This window comes from Stegastes partitus, unplaced genomic scaffold, assembly GCF_000690725.1.
Source record: "Stegastes partitus isolate 25-593 unplaced genomic scaffold, Stegastes_partitus-1.0.2 Scaffold471, whole genome shotgun sequence".
Lineage (NCBI taxonomy): Eukaryota > Metazoa > Chordata > Actinopteri > Pomacentridae > Stegastes > Stegastes partitus.
The window spans coordinates 347,967-363,807 of record NW_007578202.1 but is presented as its reverse complement, the minus strand read 5'-3'; the positions used below and the strand labels follow the sequence as shown (position 1 = coordinate 363,807).

Here is a 15,841-nt window from a genome sequence, read left to right as displayed (position 1 = left end):
TTAGCCTTGTGCTTTACGGAGCGCTTTACTATCTCTTTCCACATTCACACACACACATGCATCAATGTCGGCTGAGCTGCCGGGCAAGATGCTAGCCTGCCCGTCGGGTGCAAATTCAGTTTCAGTGTCTTGCTCGGGGACACTACGGAAGTGAGCCGAGCCACATCTGCTGCTGAGAGAACACCAAAACCTCAAGTAAAAGAAGCCTAATTGTGGCAAAGTGTGTCTGGGTTTTTCCCCTTTCAGACACTGTGGGGATGTCAAAAACACAGCAGGTTATGTAAAAGACCTGGATACCGAGCTCTATATATATCCTACAGTAGCCCTCAGTATGAAACATTCACTTTGACCTTCTGTCTTGTCAGATATTACCATAGTTTACACCAGGAAACTGACAGCAGACCTCTGGTTATGGCATAAATGCACTAAGAGCCCTGGCCTTTACCAAAGACTGTCAAATTGAACTTGCATGTTCAGCTTGATCCGTGCATTATACCCTGACAGTGACTGCTACTTAGGCAAATGATATATGAAGCAGAAAGCAGAAAGTATTTACGCATTAATACCGGCGACCCCCAAGGATCAAATTTCAGGGCCAAAAGCGTCGACTATCACCTCAGACCTTTTTTTTTTAATGAGCTTTTGTTGTTCTTATTAAAGGTCACAGGAATCAGCGAGGATCAACTCCTGGTCACAGTGCTCCCAGGGTTACCAACCACAGCAGAGATCTTCATTGTGCCCGAGAAGAGGGCCAGAGACAGAGGCACGGATGAAAAGTGGGCGCACCTGGATCAGGTACTGCCTCATCAAATCATTTTAATGGCCCCTGGCAGACGCTCAGTACCATGTGGGTTTTTTCTGTGATCCAAAAAAAAAAAAAAAAAAGGAAGCAGGGAAGTTAAGAGACTGTCTCTGGAGAGAACCTCCCTGGAGAATACGTCCTTTACTTTTGAGTGTCATACAGCGCCGTCGAGTTATCAGTTTAAGCTCCATTGTTGTATTAAAAAGACAAAACCTCACATATTTTTGGATGTTTCTCTTAGTAGAATCTTGTTTTGCACCTTTTTTTATATCTATTTTCAAGAGCAGGCTAACATGGACAATACAAGATTCACACAACTTTCCAGTGATACATAGAATACATTATTCATTATCTACAACTTACTGTGTAGTCCACCGTCATAAATCAAAGTCTTAAGTTTAAGGCCAGAAATATATGAAAGTGGTCAGCCATTTTTAACCACTTTGCCTGCAAGCATAGATTTTGTCCCGAAACAACCTTTTTGTGTAATCTTTGTTTAGTCTTCTTCTGACTTTCTCCTACATTCGTCCTCCATCATGTCAGATTCTTTCTCCAATTTCCGATTGACACAGACAGTCAAGCCCTGTTTTTGGAGTTTCGGTTCTATGTGTTTGTGTTTCAAAGAAAAGGTTACATCTCAGCTGCACCGTCTCTCTGTTGGTCTTTAAAGTAAGTTTGCACTGTAATCAAAATAGAACAAACAGAGACAATACTTGCACAGATACCTCCAGGTCTTATCTCTGAGTACAGACTATTGTTCCGTGGCCCAATTTTTTTTCCTTTTATTTATTTGAGATACAAATTCTGTTATACAAGAGGAGGGGGAAAAAAATCAAACATATTCTGCATAACCACTTGTTATTTCCCAGCTCTTTTATGATGATTTTTTCCATTTGAATCCTTTTCTCTACCGTGCACAGAGCCATCATTTCTATTCATTTCAGTCCTGTAAGAAAATCAACTTGTAGAGGCTTGAAACTTGTTACGGTGAGGCAATACATCACAATGAGCATCATGTCCGCATTTATTTCTGTCAGAGTTACATTATCGTTGCATAGTAACACCGTTTTAAGTGCAGCTTGATTTGGAAAGTCTGCACTCCATCGCCACGCGGCAATAAGGTTAACTTTGACAAAAATAAATGCAGACATGATGCTCATGGTGATGGATTGCCTAAGTCAGCCAAGTTTAAAGTCTCTGCAAATGTATTTTCATACCACAGTTAAATGAATCGACGCCACTGGCTGCACTGTGGGCAGGAAAAACACAATGTTATGCCTCGGAAAAGGTCAGCAGTAATGAGGACTGTACATTTTTTTGTGGTAATTGGGCTAAAACATGCACAAACTCTGGTGTGGTCCATTAAGTGAAAACACAGACAACAAGAGGAATGTGTTTTCTATAGGCTGCTTGTTATTAGCATGCAGGCACATAGGACCCATCTCATCTCAAACAGCACCGTAAGTTCAACAGCAGCGCCGTACTTTTTCATCATCCAGATAGCAGAGAATATCCCTGCAGAAACGATCAAACAGCCACTTCTCAGTTTACTACATTCCAGATTTTATAATCATGCGACACAAACTTGTTTTCTTTGCAAAACAAACTTTTTTTCACCTTGATTGCACTCATTGGTTCACAAAAGTTCCTAAAAAATTTTGCATCGTCTTTGCTAAAGTGCAAAATAATTCAATGTTCCCACACATGCACCTTGTGTCTCAATCCCCCCTGAAGCGCAATACAAAATATCACCACTAGAGGGCAATGTCTTCCCATGTAAAAGCACTAAATCTGCATCCGTCACAGCACTGAAATAACACCGACAAAGTATCTCGAAACGTGTCATGAGACCTACCGCCACCTTGCAGAAGTTAAAGACACCAGCGTAAACCTTTAGATAATTATAATAACATCCCTTCAAGCCGCCGTGCTTCACGGTTGCTGTTACTCTCTTAAAAAAAAAAAAAGGTTCCTAGAAACTGATCTCATATCATGTTTTTGGAATGCTGTCAAATAGGTAAACAAAACAGCAGAGCAAAGGCTAGACAAGCTCATTTATTCATCATAACGGAGAGGACTGCGATGTATCACAAGTAAACATAATTTTGCTGGCTCCCAGTCAGTCTTGAACTAAGTTAATAGGTATTTAATTACATTGATGCATCATATAATTGGCACCATCGAGAAAGGAGACAAACTGGGGCAGGCGGCCTGGATTGGGAATTAAAGAGATGTATTTATCTAAAGCCTGTCTGATTACCTGGCAGAACCTCACAGACAATAGGGTAATAAATCTTCAGTTCACTGTTCTCATCTCCTGTGAATGACTTGCAATGCGGAGGCATTAAGTGAGTGTGTGCCCACACGTACACATGTGCATGTGTTGAGTGTATGTGTGGAGCAGCTTATTAAAATGTGTAATAGATTTACTGACCCTGATATGCCACTAGAACAAAAAGTAATTATTCATACTGTGTAGAGCAGTCTAATTTTAACCAGTGGAAAGATTTTAGAAAGAGCGAGATGGAATTAGTGAGGCATAGCTAAGGACTCAAATGGGCACTGGGAAGGCATTTTGGTCTCTTGTTAAATGACTGCTTCATCAAGGTGTGAAAAGCAGGGGAACTTGAGGCACTTCAGGGAGAAAAATTAAAACAGCAATTTGGTGATATTAGAACATACTTTGATTTCCAATAACGTTGCCTCATTGAACTTTTAAATGGGTAAATCACATTCTCTTTAAAATAAGAAATATACGTGTAAAATCTGCCTGCTGTGGGAGAAATTAATTAATTTCTCGTAAATGTCACGGCCACACCGTAAGTAGGACGCCCTTTTACCTGATAGGGTTTCCATCGCCTGCTAAACACTGTTGGCTTCCAGTGCAGGTGGTTTGCTTTCCTGCGTGTCACATCAACATTTGCTCCTCTTTAGGAGGAAACAAAAATTCTGATTCATAATTCAGGCTGTTGGATGAAGTGACTGCGGTTGAAATATTGATGACTGTGGAATATTGCTGTACAGCTGCTGCTAACAGAGTCCTCTCTGCCCTGTCACTCCACATAGCTCTCTCAGGTTCTGCTAAGTGCTCTGAACCAAGACCTCATCCAGTTCACACTCAAACCGGGGGTGCAGGTGAACGTGTACGCCACGCGGCTGTCTCCAGGTGAGTCCGCCGCACACCTTACCTGAACCAGGTGCATTTCAGGTGCAGCTCCTCCAGTCTGGGGGATGAAGATGATATTCTAATCTACGGGATTTATAATTTAAAATGAAATTGTGAAAGCACAACATGTGAACGCGCTGTCTTCTGTGTTTTAATTGTTTGATTAGTGTATTAGTTGTGCTTAATTATGTGCTCAAGTGCTAATCGGGCGTTAACCCTCTTAGCTGTGATTCTACATTTATTTTTAATCGCGCTGTTACATAATTTATCTTCATATAAGACAAACATACATGTATATGCATTTATCCTGATCTGGCCTGTACGTGCACTCACTTCTTCAATCTCTCTCCTTCAAAGCTCCTCTCGTGGACAGCAGCGACAGTGGACACAGCGGCACTGCAGTCATCATGCTCGTGTCCGTCGTGCTGATGGGCTTGGCCGTCTTTGTAATATATAAATTTAAAAGGTACAGTATATTGGATGCAGTAGATTGCAACTCGGCGCAGGGGCACAATCAAAGAGAGATCTGTTCGGGAGAACGGGCGAAAATTAATCCACAGATTTTCACATCATTGCAAATCTCTGCAATAGGATATGTTATTGCTTTGTTTGTGTGTAAGTGTGTGTTTGCACAGCCCTATTTAGAGCCGCTCCCATTATCTACAAGCGAGCACCTCACCGCTGAACTCCTAAAAGTTTCCAGAAGTATTCCGACTCCATATATCTCTGAGTTATGGACATCGGCGACACAATAATAGCTCGAGGAATAAGACAATTCCCCTCTGTCTCAATCTGCAGAATATTACAGGGAATGACAGTCTAATCAATTCTCCCAGAGTGCTGAATGGGTGTCAGAGTCCTGCAGTTATCAATATTCATCTATCTGACAATGTGAGGGTTGACCTTTCGGAAATGCTAAACACAGCCATTCAAGGTGAGGCATACTCTGCAGAATGGCAGGAAAGGTTGAGGAGATAAGTCCTGAGACAACATATATTATACAGTGAGGGACATACAGTAAATAGCATCCTCTGCTGCAGGTAATCCCGTGCCAATCACAGGGGAATGCTCGAGTTCCTCACTAGTTTGAGGAAATTTCGCTCATTATAAAAGTAAAACATTACTTAACTTTAACTTTCAGGATCATAATTCGTACATTAAGAAATCAACTTTGAGTTTCTTAAGCTTCCCTCAAATGTCCCAGCACCAGCTGCAGCACAAAATCACAAGGGGCTAGAATCTGAAATTAGAAATGCAAGATGTTAGTTTTAAGCAGAATTGGGGATGCATCTGAGGGGATGAAAAATTGATTGAAAACTGAGGTGAACAATATGAAAGTGAGAGAGCAATGCCCAGTGGAATGCAAAATGCCCCAGTTTCCAGCTTTTAAGCCATCCTCTCCCATCCTTAACAGTTAAAAATAGTATGTGACACATTATGCTTAGTGGAAGCATTAGTGAAACAGACCTGATGGCAGGTTTCCATTAACTTGCCTTTTTTAAAAACCCCCTTCTTTTCCCCCTCTGCATGACCTACAGGAAGATCCCAGGCATGAACACATACACAGCGGAGCAGCCTGATAAAGAACAAGAGGTCATCCCGACTGTGACCTCCATAGCCGTCCCAAACCCAGAGGGGGACAAGCTGACCTCACTGGAGCATGTAGACGTACAGCTGGACTCGAAAAGCAGAGGTATATGTGTCTATTTCTTCCTTAAAGTTACAGGGTGTGCTCAGATGTATGCTTTGATTTTCAGAGGTCCCTGAAAATCAAAGCACACGCTGAATGCATCTGCTTTTTTGGAAACAAAAATACTTCCAATGTTGGTGTCATTAAAGTTGTATAATTTCTTACCCAGTCTTATGGAGGTAAACGGAATTTCATTTGTAGCGCAATTAAAACGAGAGGAGAGAAAAAAAAGAAAAGAAAATGACATTTAGAAAATTCATCTTTTTCCTGGAACAGTTTCCCCATTGCTTTAGGTAATGCACAGAACACACTGCCAACTGTTTTCATTTATTTCTCCACAATGAAGTAGCTCCTATAAAAACAGTTTACAGCGATTCCCGGGAAGAAGCCATTAAAGTATGGTTACATTACACTTCCATCACTTCACGTGAAGCCCATATCGCACGCATGACGAATTCCGAAGATGCTTTTCCCGGTGCGATTTTTCTGGACAGTGTCGGCAGGATTTCGGGTTAGTTTGTTTCCCCGCAAATTCACGGAGCTGACCGATAGAACTGAAGACTGACGAGAATGTAGCTGATTGAGAAGTAGACCGAGTTGGCTACTCGCATACAGTGAGGGGGGAAAAAAAGCATTTTACAAGTAACTTCAAGCTTGTAGTTGTGGTTTTGCACATGGACATATGCTGTTCAGGTGCACACAAAGCTGTAGCAGATGTTCTCATTTTGTGTGTATCTTGGAGGAGATTTGTTGTAAATATGTATTCCTAAGTGAGGTAAGCCATTTGGTTTGGCGTGACACGGAAATAAAAGCTAAAAATATACCAGGAAACTAATATAACCACGACATTGTTTTTGGAAAGAGAAAAAAAATCTAATTATCTGATGCTACGAGCAACACACCTTTCCTCTTGTGGGTTGTGGCAGAAATCTGATAAAACAGATATTTCGCAACGTCAGCACATAAAACCAAAACAAACTCCAGAGCAGGAAAATCAGGTTTTTTTTTTTCTATAAGTAACTCTTTAGCACAGCAGTTGTCACAACAGTTAGGAAGAGTCTCCACAAGTTGAAGCCCACTGACAGCGAGGAGGTGCTTGATATTCATTTATTGTTAAGTGCTGATGCGCCTCTTCCACCCGCTGCGTCGTCTTACGGGTTGCCAAGACGCGCTTATTATGATGTGCTGCGTATTTATGCATTCGCCGACCTGCCATAGTCGGATATTAGCACGAGCAGATAAAGTAAAACACAATCAAGTGCGAGCCAAAGTGATGGGAATGTCCAGGTGAATTATTTGACCCAGTAAAATAATTAGAACAACAGGAAGGCAGCCGAGTGGTGAAAGCATTTTCATCAACGCACATCTATGAAGTTCCAGCTGATTTAGCTCCACTCCAGCTAAACAATCGACCCACCCAAGATAAATGTGTTTGCCTGCAAAAATACACCCTTATGCAAATAGCTACATAAAATTCCTCCTCTGTTTCTTTCCTTTCTTCTCCCTTGCCAGGCTACCTGCCATCTCACACAGACATCAAGCTCTCTGATGAAGCGCCCCATGTGTTTTAATGTTGAGAGTCTATGACCGACTCGAAAGCAATACATCTTCTTTGGCAGTTACTTCCAGCAAGCTATGAAACCACGGTCACAATGAATGGTCTCGAGTGTTTTGCTACCCATGCATGGATGGACCAGTTCACACTGTGCTGCCTAATCCCTCTGAGGAGACTGTACAGATTTATACTTGCTTCTTGAAAAGGAACAATTTTTGACTGAAATACTTGTATTTTTGCAAGGACATTGATCTTTTTATGTAAATAATGTACATCCATAATGGAAGAAGTAAAAGTTATTTGTCTCGGCTGGTTACAGCTGCGTCTGCTCAAATATGAAAATATCAAAAACAGCAGTGCGGGAATGATGTGTAATAATATCTCAAAATATCCTTCCTATTTCTGTTTTTTGGGACTTGTGTTTGTGAAGTTTACTTTATTTAACTATGTGGAAATAGCTTATCTGAGTAAGACAGTGAGGGAAGCAGATTCATTAAGCTCTGTACAATCAGTAAATCTTATCACCAGATTCTCATCAAATGAAAGCTTGCAATATCCAGGAGATGAAGGAGGGCTCCTAGTCCCAGATCTGTGTATTCCATCAAGCCTGTCTCTCTGCCGCTCAAAATGTTATATATGTCATAACAAAAATACGAACAGAAGATTATAGTAGATAGGTGTACACAGTAGATGGGAATCTGAGCGATCCCTGTTGTTTAGGGGTTTCAAATAAGTAATTTTAGTGACACTTGGAGGACTCGGAGTGAATGCTAATTCAGAAATGTTAAACCACTTAAGATAAATTACACACAAATGATCCGGCAAACCGTTCATATGGGGCTGTTGCTGCAGCAGCCACCTCACATTTGACTGTTGTATTTGTTAAACAATGCGATGACTTTTAAACTTGTGCTTCATATTCCTTTCTCTTGTACATTCTGGTTTCTATACGGAGAGCAAAATGTAAATGTTCTGAGTAATTACTGTGTTGCCAATAAGACGCTACGGTGCAGCAAATACTCTAATGCAGCGGAGAAAAAAAAAAAAAAAAGTGCTACATTGCCACATTTGTGCTTTAATTAGCCATTAGATCAAGGTTTATTTGCTATTCGTCGCCCGTGATGATACATTTATACCACCGCAAAAGTTAAGGCTCCTTGACACAGTTTGCAAAATATCTTTCCTTTGAACTGATCTCACTGTGAAGGTTGTAGTGCCTTCTTATAGGACAACACTGAAACTACGCCCAAAAAATTGAATGGAAAAATGGGTTCTTTTGTTTTTGTTTTTTTTTTCTAGGTTGTTGCGAAAACACCTTTTATTTATTCTGGACTGTTTATCCACCAGCATCTATACATGGCGTTCCCTCAGTTTACAGTAATGCACAGGAGCCTGCTGTCTGTTCTAGATTTGCCCCCAAGGACTCGGCGGACAAAAGGCTGCAGATTTGTTCATCTCCTTCGCTGCGAGGGACACGGAGATAGAGAAGACGTATCTCCTGTCAACAAGGCTCAGCCTACGCGCCGAGCTTTGGTCAGCTGCTGTCTCTTTGGGATAAGTACTGAAGTTCTTCTTCATCAAACTTTTCTTTTTAAGTGTTGTCAGCATCATATGTCAGTAAGACAAATTGACTAGAGGCTTCTCCATACTTCTTCCCTCCAATCCTCCAATTGAGCTTGAAGCATAAATAAACTCAGACTCGACGAACTCTGCCTCTCCAACACGGTCATCGGGAGTTTTTTATTCCATGCTTGTTGTTTCTTTAAAATATTTTTTTTTGTCAATTCCCAATAATTAACCTGTGAATACGATTGTGAACATATTTGCATGATGAGTTTTTTTTCCTCCTCTTTCGAGCTACTTAAAATACATCCTAATTAGAAAAAAAAAAAAATGAAATGTTAGACGTGTGAACTGCGATATTTTCTGTTACTCAAAAAGCTAGACGACTCATTCATTACAAGTGACGTGATTATTCAGTGGGTTGTTACTGTGATTTTCATTTGATCTTGCAGAAGTAACCATGGTTGCAGAATAAAGCAGAAACACAAAAATAAAGCCACGTGGCTGGTTGTTAGTCATTTCTGAGAGCATAAATGGTTTTATTTTTGGGGGGGTATTTGATTACAATTCTATCTCAAACTTCATAATGAGCAAAACTCCACCTCAGCTGGCTCACAGCATTGATTGATGGCCACACACACTTTGCAGAATTAGTGGCTTTTCTCTCTCTCTCGCTCTGTCTCTAACAAGTGTTGCTTAGCATGCCAGAAGTTTCAGTGCAGCCATTTGCATGATACAATGGGGCCGAGCGGGGGGACAATGAAAAGCACCAAGTAGCCTGGAGTGACTCTAATGGGCTAGTTCCCTGGCTCTCCCACTGTGCAACAAATTAATTATCCCCTCTCCAGGAAATCAAGACACACACAATCAACAAGGAAGATTTTTTTTTTTTTTTTCCCCCAGTCTGGGTAGCACCTTGAATGAAAAATGTCCCACAACAATAACCCACAGCAATATTGTGTTAGCCACAGTGTGAAATTGATGAGCATGTTTCCTTTCATTGAGTGCTACATTACAGTGTCTGGCTGCAGCGAATCATCCATTAGTGATTGTCACCGTTCAATTTGATTGTGCACCGCCGAACATCCCAGGGCAGTTAGAGAAAGGCCTTGGTGTTAATTCAGACTGAGAGCAGGAGAGAGAATAAGACTCTCGGGGCGTTGATGGCTGCCGGAGTGATGAAGATTGGTGTGTGATATGAAGCTGTTGAAGAGGCAAACAAAATGCAAAACAGAGGTGGTTGCTGCGGCTTTGTGTGTGTCGACTTATGTCAGCCAATCAGCCGCACAGGTTTGTCCTCCAACCTCGCCGTCGCCGTCATATTAATGTGCGGTGCTTTTTTTTCCTTCCTGAATCGGCAGACAGACAAGGAGCAGTACTAATGCTCGTAGTTCTTCTTTACAAAATCATCTGTTTCTCATCACTTGACTACAGCCTCGGTAATTGTTCCCATTAAAAAGAAACCATCTGTAATGGGCAACTTGAGTGATAGACTGATAGAGGTAAAATGAAGCTCAGTCTAAATGTCAGATGGGAATCTTCACATGGGTGTTATCACACTTCTGCCCATTAAAGCTGACTTCAGAGCCACTGTGGGATCATTAAAAGTGCTGTGCTGAGGCTGATACACTGGCTGCTACAAGGCACCTGTGCTTCAGATAAGACTGTGGCAACGCAGGAACAAAGCTTCTCCAAACCCATTTGTTTTCCGGTTCGTGTCATGACAACATCCAGCGTCTGTCTTCGCATCCCATATTCTGGGTGTGTGCATAACAGAAAACCATAATTCCATATAAAAATACATTTATTTTTGAACAATTTCAAAATGGCAATTTGTTCACAGTAAGAAATGTGATCGAAAACAAGACGGTTTTTATATAATCGACAAAAAGGAACAATATCAGAGATTATATCATGCACAACTTGTTGGGCAATTGCACCACTAGACTATTAGACAAGGTGTTTAATAATATGTTTAATGTGTCAAGTAAACTTTGAAATCACCATGATATATATACAGTATTCGCTTAACCCAGAATTGTCTTCGATAGTCTCGTTTTTTTTTTTTTTAATCACAGATAATAAGGGCATGCTACTGTAAAAAAATAAATAATTAAAAAAAAGAGGACATACAGCTTGTTGTGGGACTTGATGTCATGGAAACACACAACTATCTGCTCAGTCAGCTGACTTTACAATAACGTAGGATGAGGCTAGTGTTTAGATTTAAATTCCTTCCTATTCTATGTACAAGTCGTCAACATTTCCACGTCTAAGGCCAGACTTTCACGTTGTGCGCCATCATCCGAGAAACAGTCTTGAAAAGCACCGTGTTATCTTACAGAGCAAAACCAACTGCACATTTCTGTCTTCACAACAGTCAGATGTAGACATTTTTATACATGTACATTATATTTACAACACCAAGGCCTCTAGCTGTAGGGCGGTTTATCCAGAGCACAAAGTGGAAGCGGTTTATTTAAAAATTCTCTGATAACAAAACATCAGATATCCTATTTATTATATTTCTGTCTTTTGGAGGGAGAGCAATTTGTGTTCTGCCTTTAATGGACGACTCTGTTGTTGTTTCGGGTCGTATTATCCATTCAGGATGTAAAGAAAAGATACGAAATTATAGCAAAATGAAAGGTTGCACTTGGCAGATTTTATAGCCTGGATCAATTTGTATACTAGAGGCAGATATTAGGGTGGCAGGAAACCATTATCAACACGTAGAGAACAATGTTTTTTATTGCAGTAAATTTATAATATCAAGGCCTGGATACTATTATTATAATATTCCTCAAGGGCCAGATATCCTTATAACAACTCATCATGGGTCCATGTTGAATTTAACAAGTACAATAAAGCCTGTAAATGCTTTCTCTTGTCCTAACTCGTAAGCACTTTTCTGCTTTACATGATATCAGTGTTTTTCTCTGACAGCTTTCAATAGCAGGATTTTGCCAAATCTTTTGTGGTGTTTTAATTCAGTGCCCGCTATCTATATATTATCCTAAACAAGATGTGTCAAAGGAAGTAAAGAGTATTAGGAAAAATGCACAATATCACCTGAATATTCAATAAAATACTGCTATTAGCGCTGTCAGATTCATGGCAGTAGTAAAAAAATCGCAGGCAGACTTGGACATTCTGTGCCTTTTGCTGCAGCTATCAGCTAATTTCAGCAGCTCACCGCCCTCCAACGAGAGACCCTGGAGTCTGGCTCAGTGGATTGATCTCTATCAAGTATTGTAAACTAGATACTTATTCTATCCATGTGAATTAAAAACATGACTTTAAACGATAGCAGCTATCAGCGTGAAATAAAAGGGAATCAAAAGAACAGAAGAATGCCAACAAAGCAAACTATTGCAGCACAATTGAAACACAACAATCGGTACTTACTCAGTATCAGAGTATCAGTGTCTTAGACATTTGTACAGTTTGGAAATTCCCTTGTAACAATTCTTTCCATATTTCTTCCAATTCCTCCTGGAAACATATGAACAAAATAATAAAAAAACACGGAGTAAATACAGGGGCAGAACACTGCTTTGACATCACAAATTGCCACGTGTTTGGGCTTTATCTATACGACACCCAGATGACATTGGGCCGGTTGACGTAATAACTGCTTTTAACATCACGAAAACAAAGTTAAATCGAGCCCTCGCTAATCTTTTTACTTGAGGATCAAATGGTTTCTACAAGCTTGTACACTTAATTACAAATTCATCACCCATGCATTTTGGCTGAAAAGCCGCCTGCTGTCACACCAAAGGAACATGGCCTATCTGAGCAGGGCTGAGCTGGTGATGGAGGGCTGATAAGATAGGATCGCTGTGACAAGTGGGGTCGTTCAGATTGTGCAGACAGTGGCTTATTCAGAGGTGGAACTTTTATGTTCCAACTGTGTCAGTGGCTTAAATTCAGTCATTTGTATGGAGCCATTGTGAAGCTAATTTCATGTTCACCCATATGACTAATAACCTGGCAGTAAATTCATCAAGGTCAAGATCTTGCTGTCGGTTCGGATTTGTGAAAGAAATAATGATTCATGAGATTTAAATTGCCTTCACAGGGAGCATGTTTTAAGGCTAAAATCTGTGTCGTCCGCTGCAAAATCACAATTTGTAAGGTGAAAGATAAAATGAAGTTGAAAATTAAGATCTGACAGGTTAAATCTAAGATCTGAATGTCGTGTGAAACCCAGCAGAGGCGACTAATCCCACTGAGCCAGCCGGCGTTCAAAGAGCTCCGTGTCCAGGAGGGAACAGAACAGGGACAAAAGTGAAAGCCTTCACCTTTTCACTCCTGCTCACAAATGTAAGAATTAAAGCACATTTCTTCAGCTTTTAAAAGAAAAAACGCCTCATCAGAGTGGCTCTTAGATGGCTGCAGTACACAGATATGATCAGTTCTCTGATATAACTCATCTTCAGTGCTTCTTTTTTTTTCTTTTTTGGTTTCATTTCAACAACTTCCCTGTTATATATACAACATTTATAAATATACTAGACTGTCATTCATTTTACATATTAAATGCGACTGAAGCTGCAATAACTAATTTAGCAGAGACAAGTCATAAACATGTCACCACCTTTAGAGCTGATGTTAGCAAACACTTTACAGATACTGCAGCTCCAGAGCAACATTATCATTCATTTGCTGTCGTGTTTCTGCCCACTTGATGAATGGAAGTCCAATATTCGGTCTCTTTCAGCTCCGTTTATGGTCTCTACCAACTCCTGAGGGAATTATTTGGCTTTTTAGATGCAAAATGCCCCATTATATTCATCAGTGTCTCTATCTGTTCTTGAGAACGCAATGTACAGTGGGTTGGGTTGTTTTTGTTTTTTTCCAGAACTTTTACACTGAAAACATCTGCCTTCTGTTGCTGTTTAAGACAGCTAAATAATTCTCAATAGGTTCATCAATAAGCAGAGCCGGCCCTCGGCATAGGCAGTATAGGCAAATGCTAAGGGCGCCGACATCCACAGGGGGCGCCACAAAGCGTGGAAGTGGCCAGAAAGCAGTATTTGGCTGCAGATTGATTTATACCCAGAATTATGAAGAGTAAAAGAGTCTGGTGGTCAGGCAAGGAAAAGAAGGAAAGAAGAGGAAGAAAAACGGGGAAAAGACAGAGGTACGATAACATCAATGTAATTGAATTAGTTAGTAAATGGATCGTAGCTACTGTTGTCAGAGCAATGCTAACATGCTAGCTTATTTTGGATGATAGCAGCATTGTATGCAATCACTAAATAGCTACAGTTGACTTAAATTAATGTTACCACCACCTTAACTTAATCAGGGATATTTAGAAAGTCAATATTAGGCCTGTTCAGGTGTTTTAACCTGTTGAATCTATCCTCCCTGCTGTCCATTAAAAGGCTTAGCTTTGCTTCCTCTTTAAATGCTACAGGGTGCTAAGTTTACTCCAGTATTAAAGTGCAGTAAATAGTTCATACTTTAGCCTTCTCCATATCATAATAAATTACACACACACACATATATATATATATATATATAGGGCTGCACAATGTTGGAGCAAACTGACATTGTGATTTCTTCTAACCCTGTAATATATATTGCGATAGAAAAAAAAAATAGGAGTTTTCAACAGATAAATTGAAGTTATTCTGCACTTCTGCCACCTTGTTGACAAAGAACCTGCACTGATCTCACCTCTTTGTGTGAATGTGGGTTGACAATAAACAATCCTTTAAACTTTTTGAGCTCTGCATCTTAAAATGGGACATTATAGCTTCATAGTTAAACTAAGAATCTACCAATGAGTGACAAACAGGTCATTCACATTTATATTCAACACTTGAAACCTTTCACAGCAAAACTTAACGTCTTTCTTTTTTTTTTTTTATCAAAAATACTCAGAAATAAATAAAACAAGAGCAGCTCTACATCAGATTCCTCAGTGGTCCACAGCCCCTTGTTTTGTAAATAGTAGAAAATAAATGAACAAGCTATGGAACATTTTTTATAGTTGTACAATGCCTTATTTATATTGGTCACTTGTTTCTTCAGTTTTATTTTGTGTGTTGTTTATATTTAAATAAAGGCTTCAATACATGCATACAGTTTCTGTGTTATTGTGTGAAAACTAAGAGTGAAGTTCACTGTGATGCTAGAGGGGTGCCAACTACAGCCTTGCCCAGGGCACCACATTGGTCAGGGCCGGCCCTGCACTATTGTATGTACAGCAAAATGACAATAAACTTGATTTGATTGTAACAAGTGCTGTGTGACTGACAAGCAGCAGCAAATCTCAAAAATAAGCATACTGTAGCTCTGTTGCTAGGCAATGTGCAGTCATGATGTCATCAACCAGGCGCCTTTGTGACGTCACATTCCGAAAGTTCAGGGGAGAAATATAACTCATAGTCAGTTAAGACATTCAGTCAGTCTGACAGCCAGCAGCAACAGGTTTCTCCACGAGTCTCTTAGTCAAGTCCAACACTGAAAGATCATGGCTCACCGATTCTACCCTAAGCACCAGCAAGGGCATGCCAACAATCCTCACCCTGGTGGCCACAACAGCCGAGCCCAGGAAGCTGCTGAACTTCGACAAGCTTTGGAAGCATCCAAGGCTGAAACCCAGCAGCTGATGGAGTACAATCAGCATCTGCACGTGGTCATCAAGCAGCTTGAGGATGACAAACAAAAGGTCAGCGAGAGGCTGAAATCAAGTAACTCACTGGTCGGCATGAAGGAAGCTCTCGTGGAGAACAGATTGGTTTCGCTCAAATACCTCGAAGAGCAGAGGAAGCTGGAGAAGCAGAGATTCACCAGCTTGAGCAAGGTGCAAAATAAAAAGCTGCGTCAGCTTCAAGAGCAGATCAAGGAGAAAGAGCTGGAGATCCACAGACTGAAGAGTGTAGAGGAAGAGACGGAGGCACTGCAGCAGGACAATGATGAGCTGCAGAAAGAGGAGGTCATTGATCAACTGCAGGAAGACAAAAACCTGCAGGAGGAGATCATCCAAAAAGAAGTGCAGGAAGACACCAACCTGCAGGAGGAGACAGTCGATGAACAAGTGCAGGA

The 15,841-nt window shown here is 40.6% G+C and overlaps 2 protein-coding genes across 2 annotated transcripts in view; one reads left to right on the top strand and one right to left on the bottom strand.

Annotated features, from left to right (window-relative positions):
- LOC103360893 (VPS10 domain-containing receptor SorCS1-like) overlaps positions 1-7,229 on the top strand; it is a 45,484-nt gene extending 38,255 nt beyond the window's left edge. Inside the window, exons 23-27 of the mRNA XM_008286822.1 lie at positions 661-795; positions 3,869-3,968; positions 4,326-4,434; positions 5,507-5,661; positions 7,171-7,229. Coding sequence (XP_008285044.1) covers positions 661-795; positions 3,869-3,968; positions 4,326-4,434; positions 5,507-5,661; positions 7,171-7,229 — 558 coding nt within the window. The remainder of the gene's footprint in view (positions 1-660; positions 796-3,868; positions 3,969-4,325; positions 4,435-5,506; positions 5,662-7,170) is intronic.
- Positions 7,230-10,562: 3,333 nt separating this feature from the next.
- Positions 10,563-15,841, bottom strand: part of LOC103360892 (VPS10 domain-containing receptor SorCS3-like) — a 51,971-nt gene continuing 46,692 nt past the window's right edge. The window contains exon 27 of the mRNA XM_008286821.1: positions 10,563-12,271. Coding sequence (XP_008285043.1) covers positions 12,207-12,271 — 65 coding nt within the window. The 3' untranslated portion in view covers positions 10,563-12,206. The remainder of the gene's footprint in view (positions 12,272-15,841) is intronic.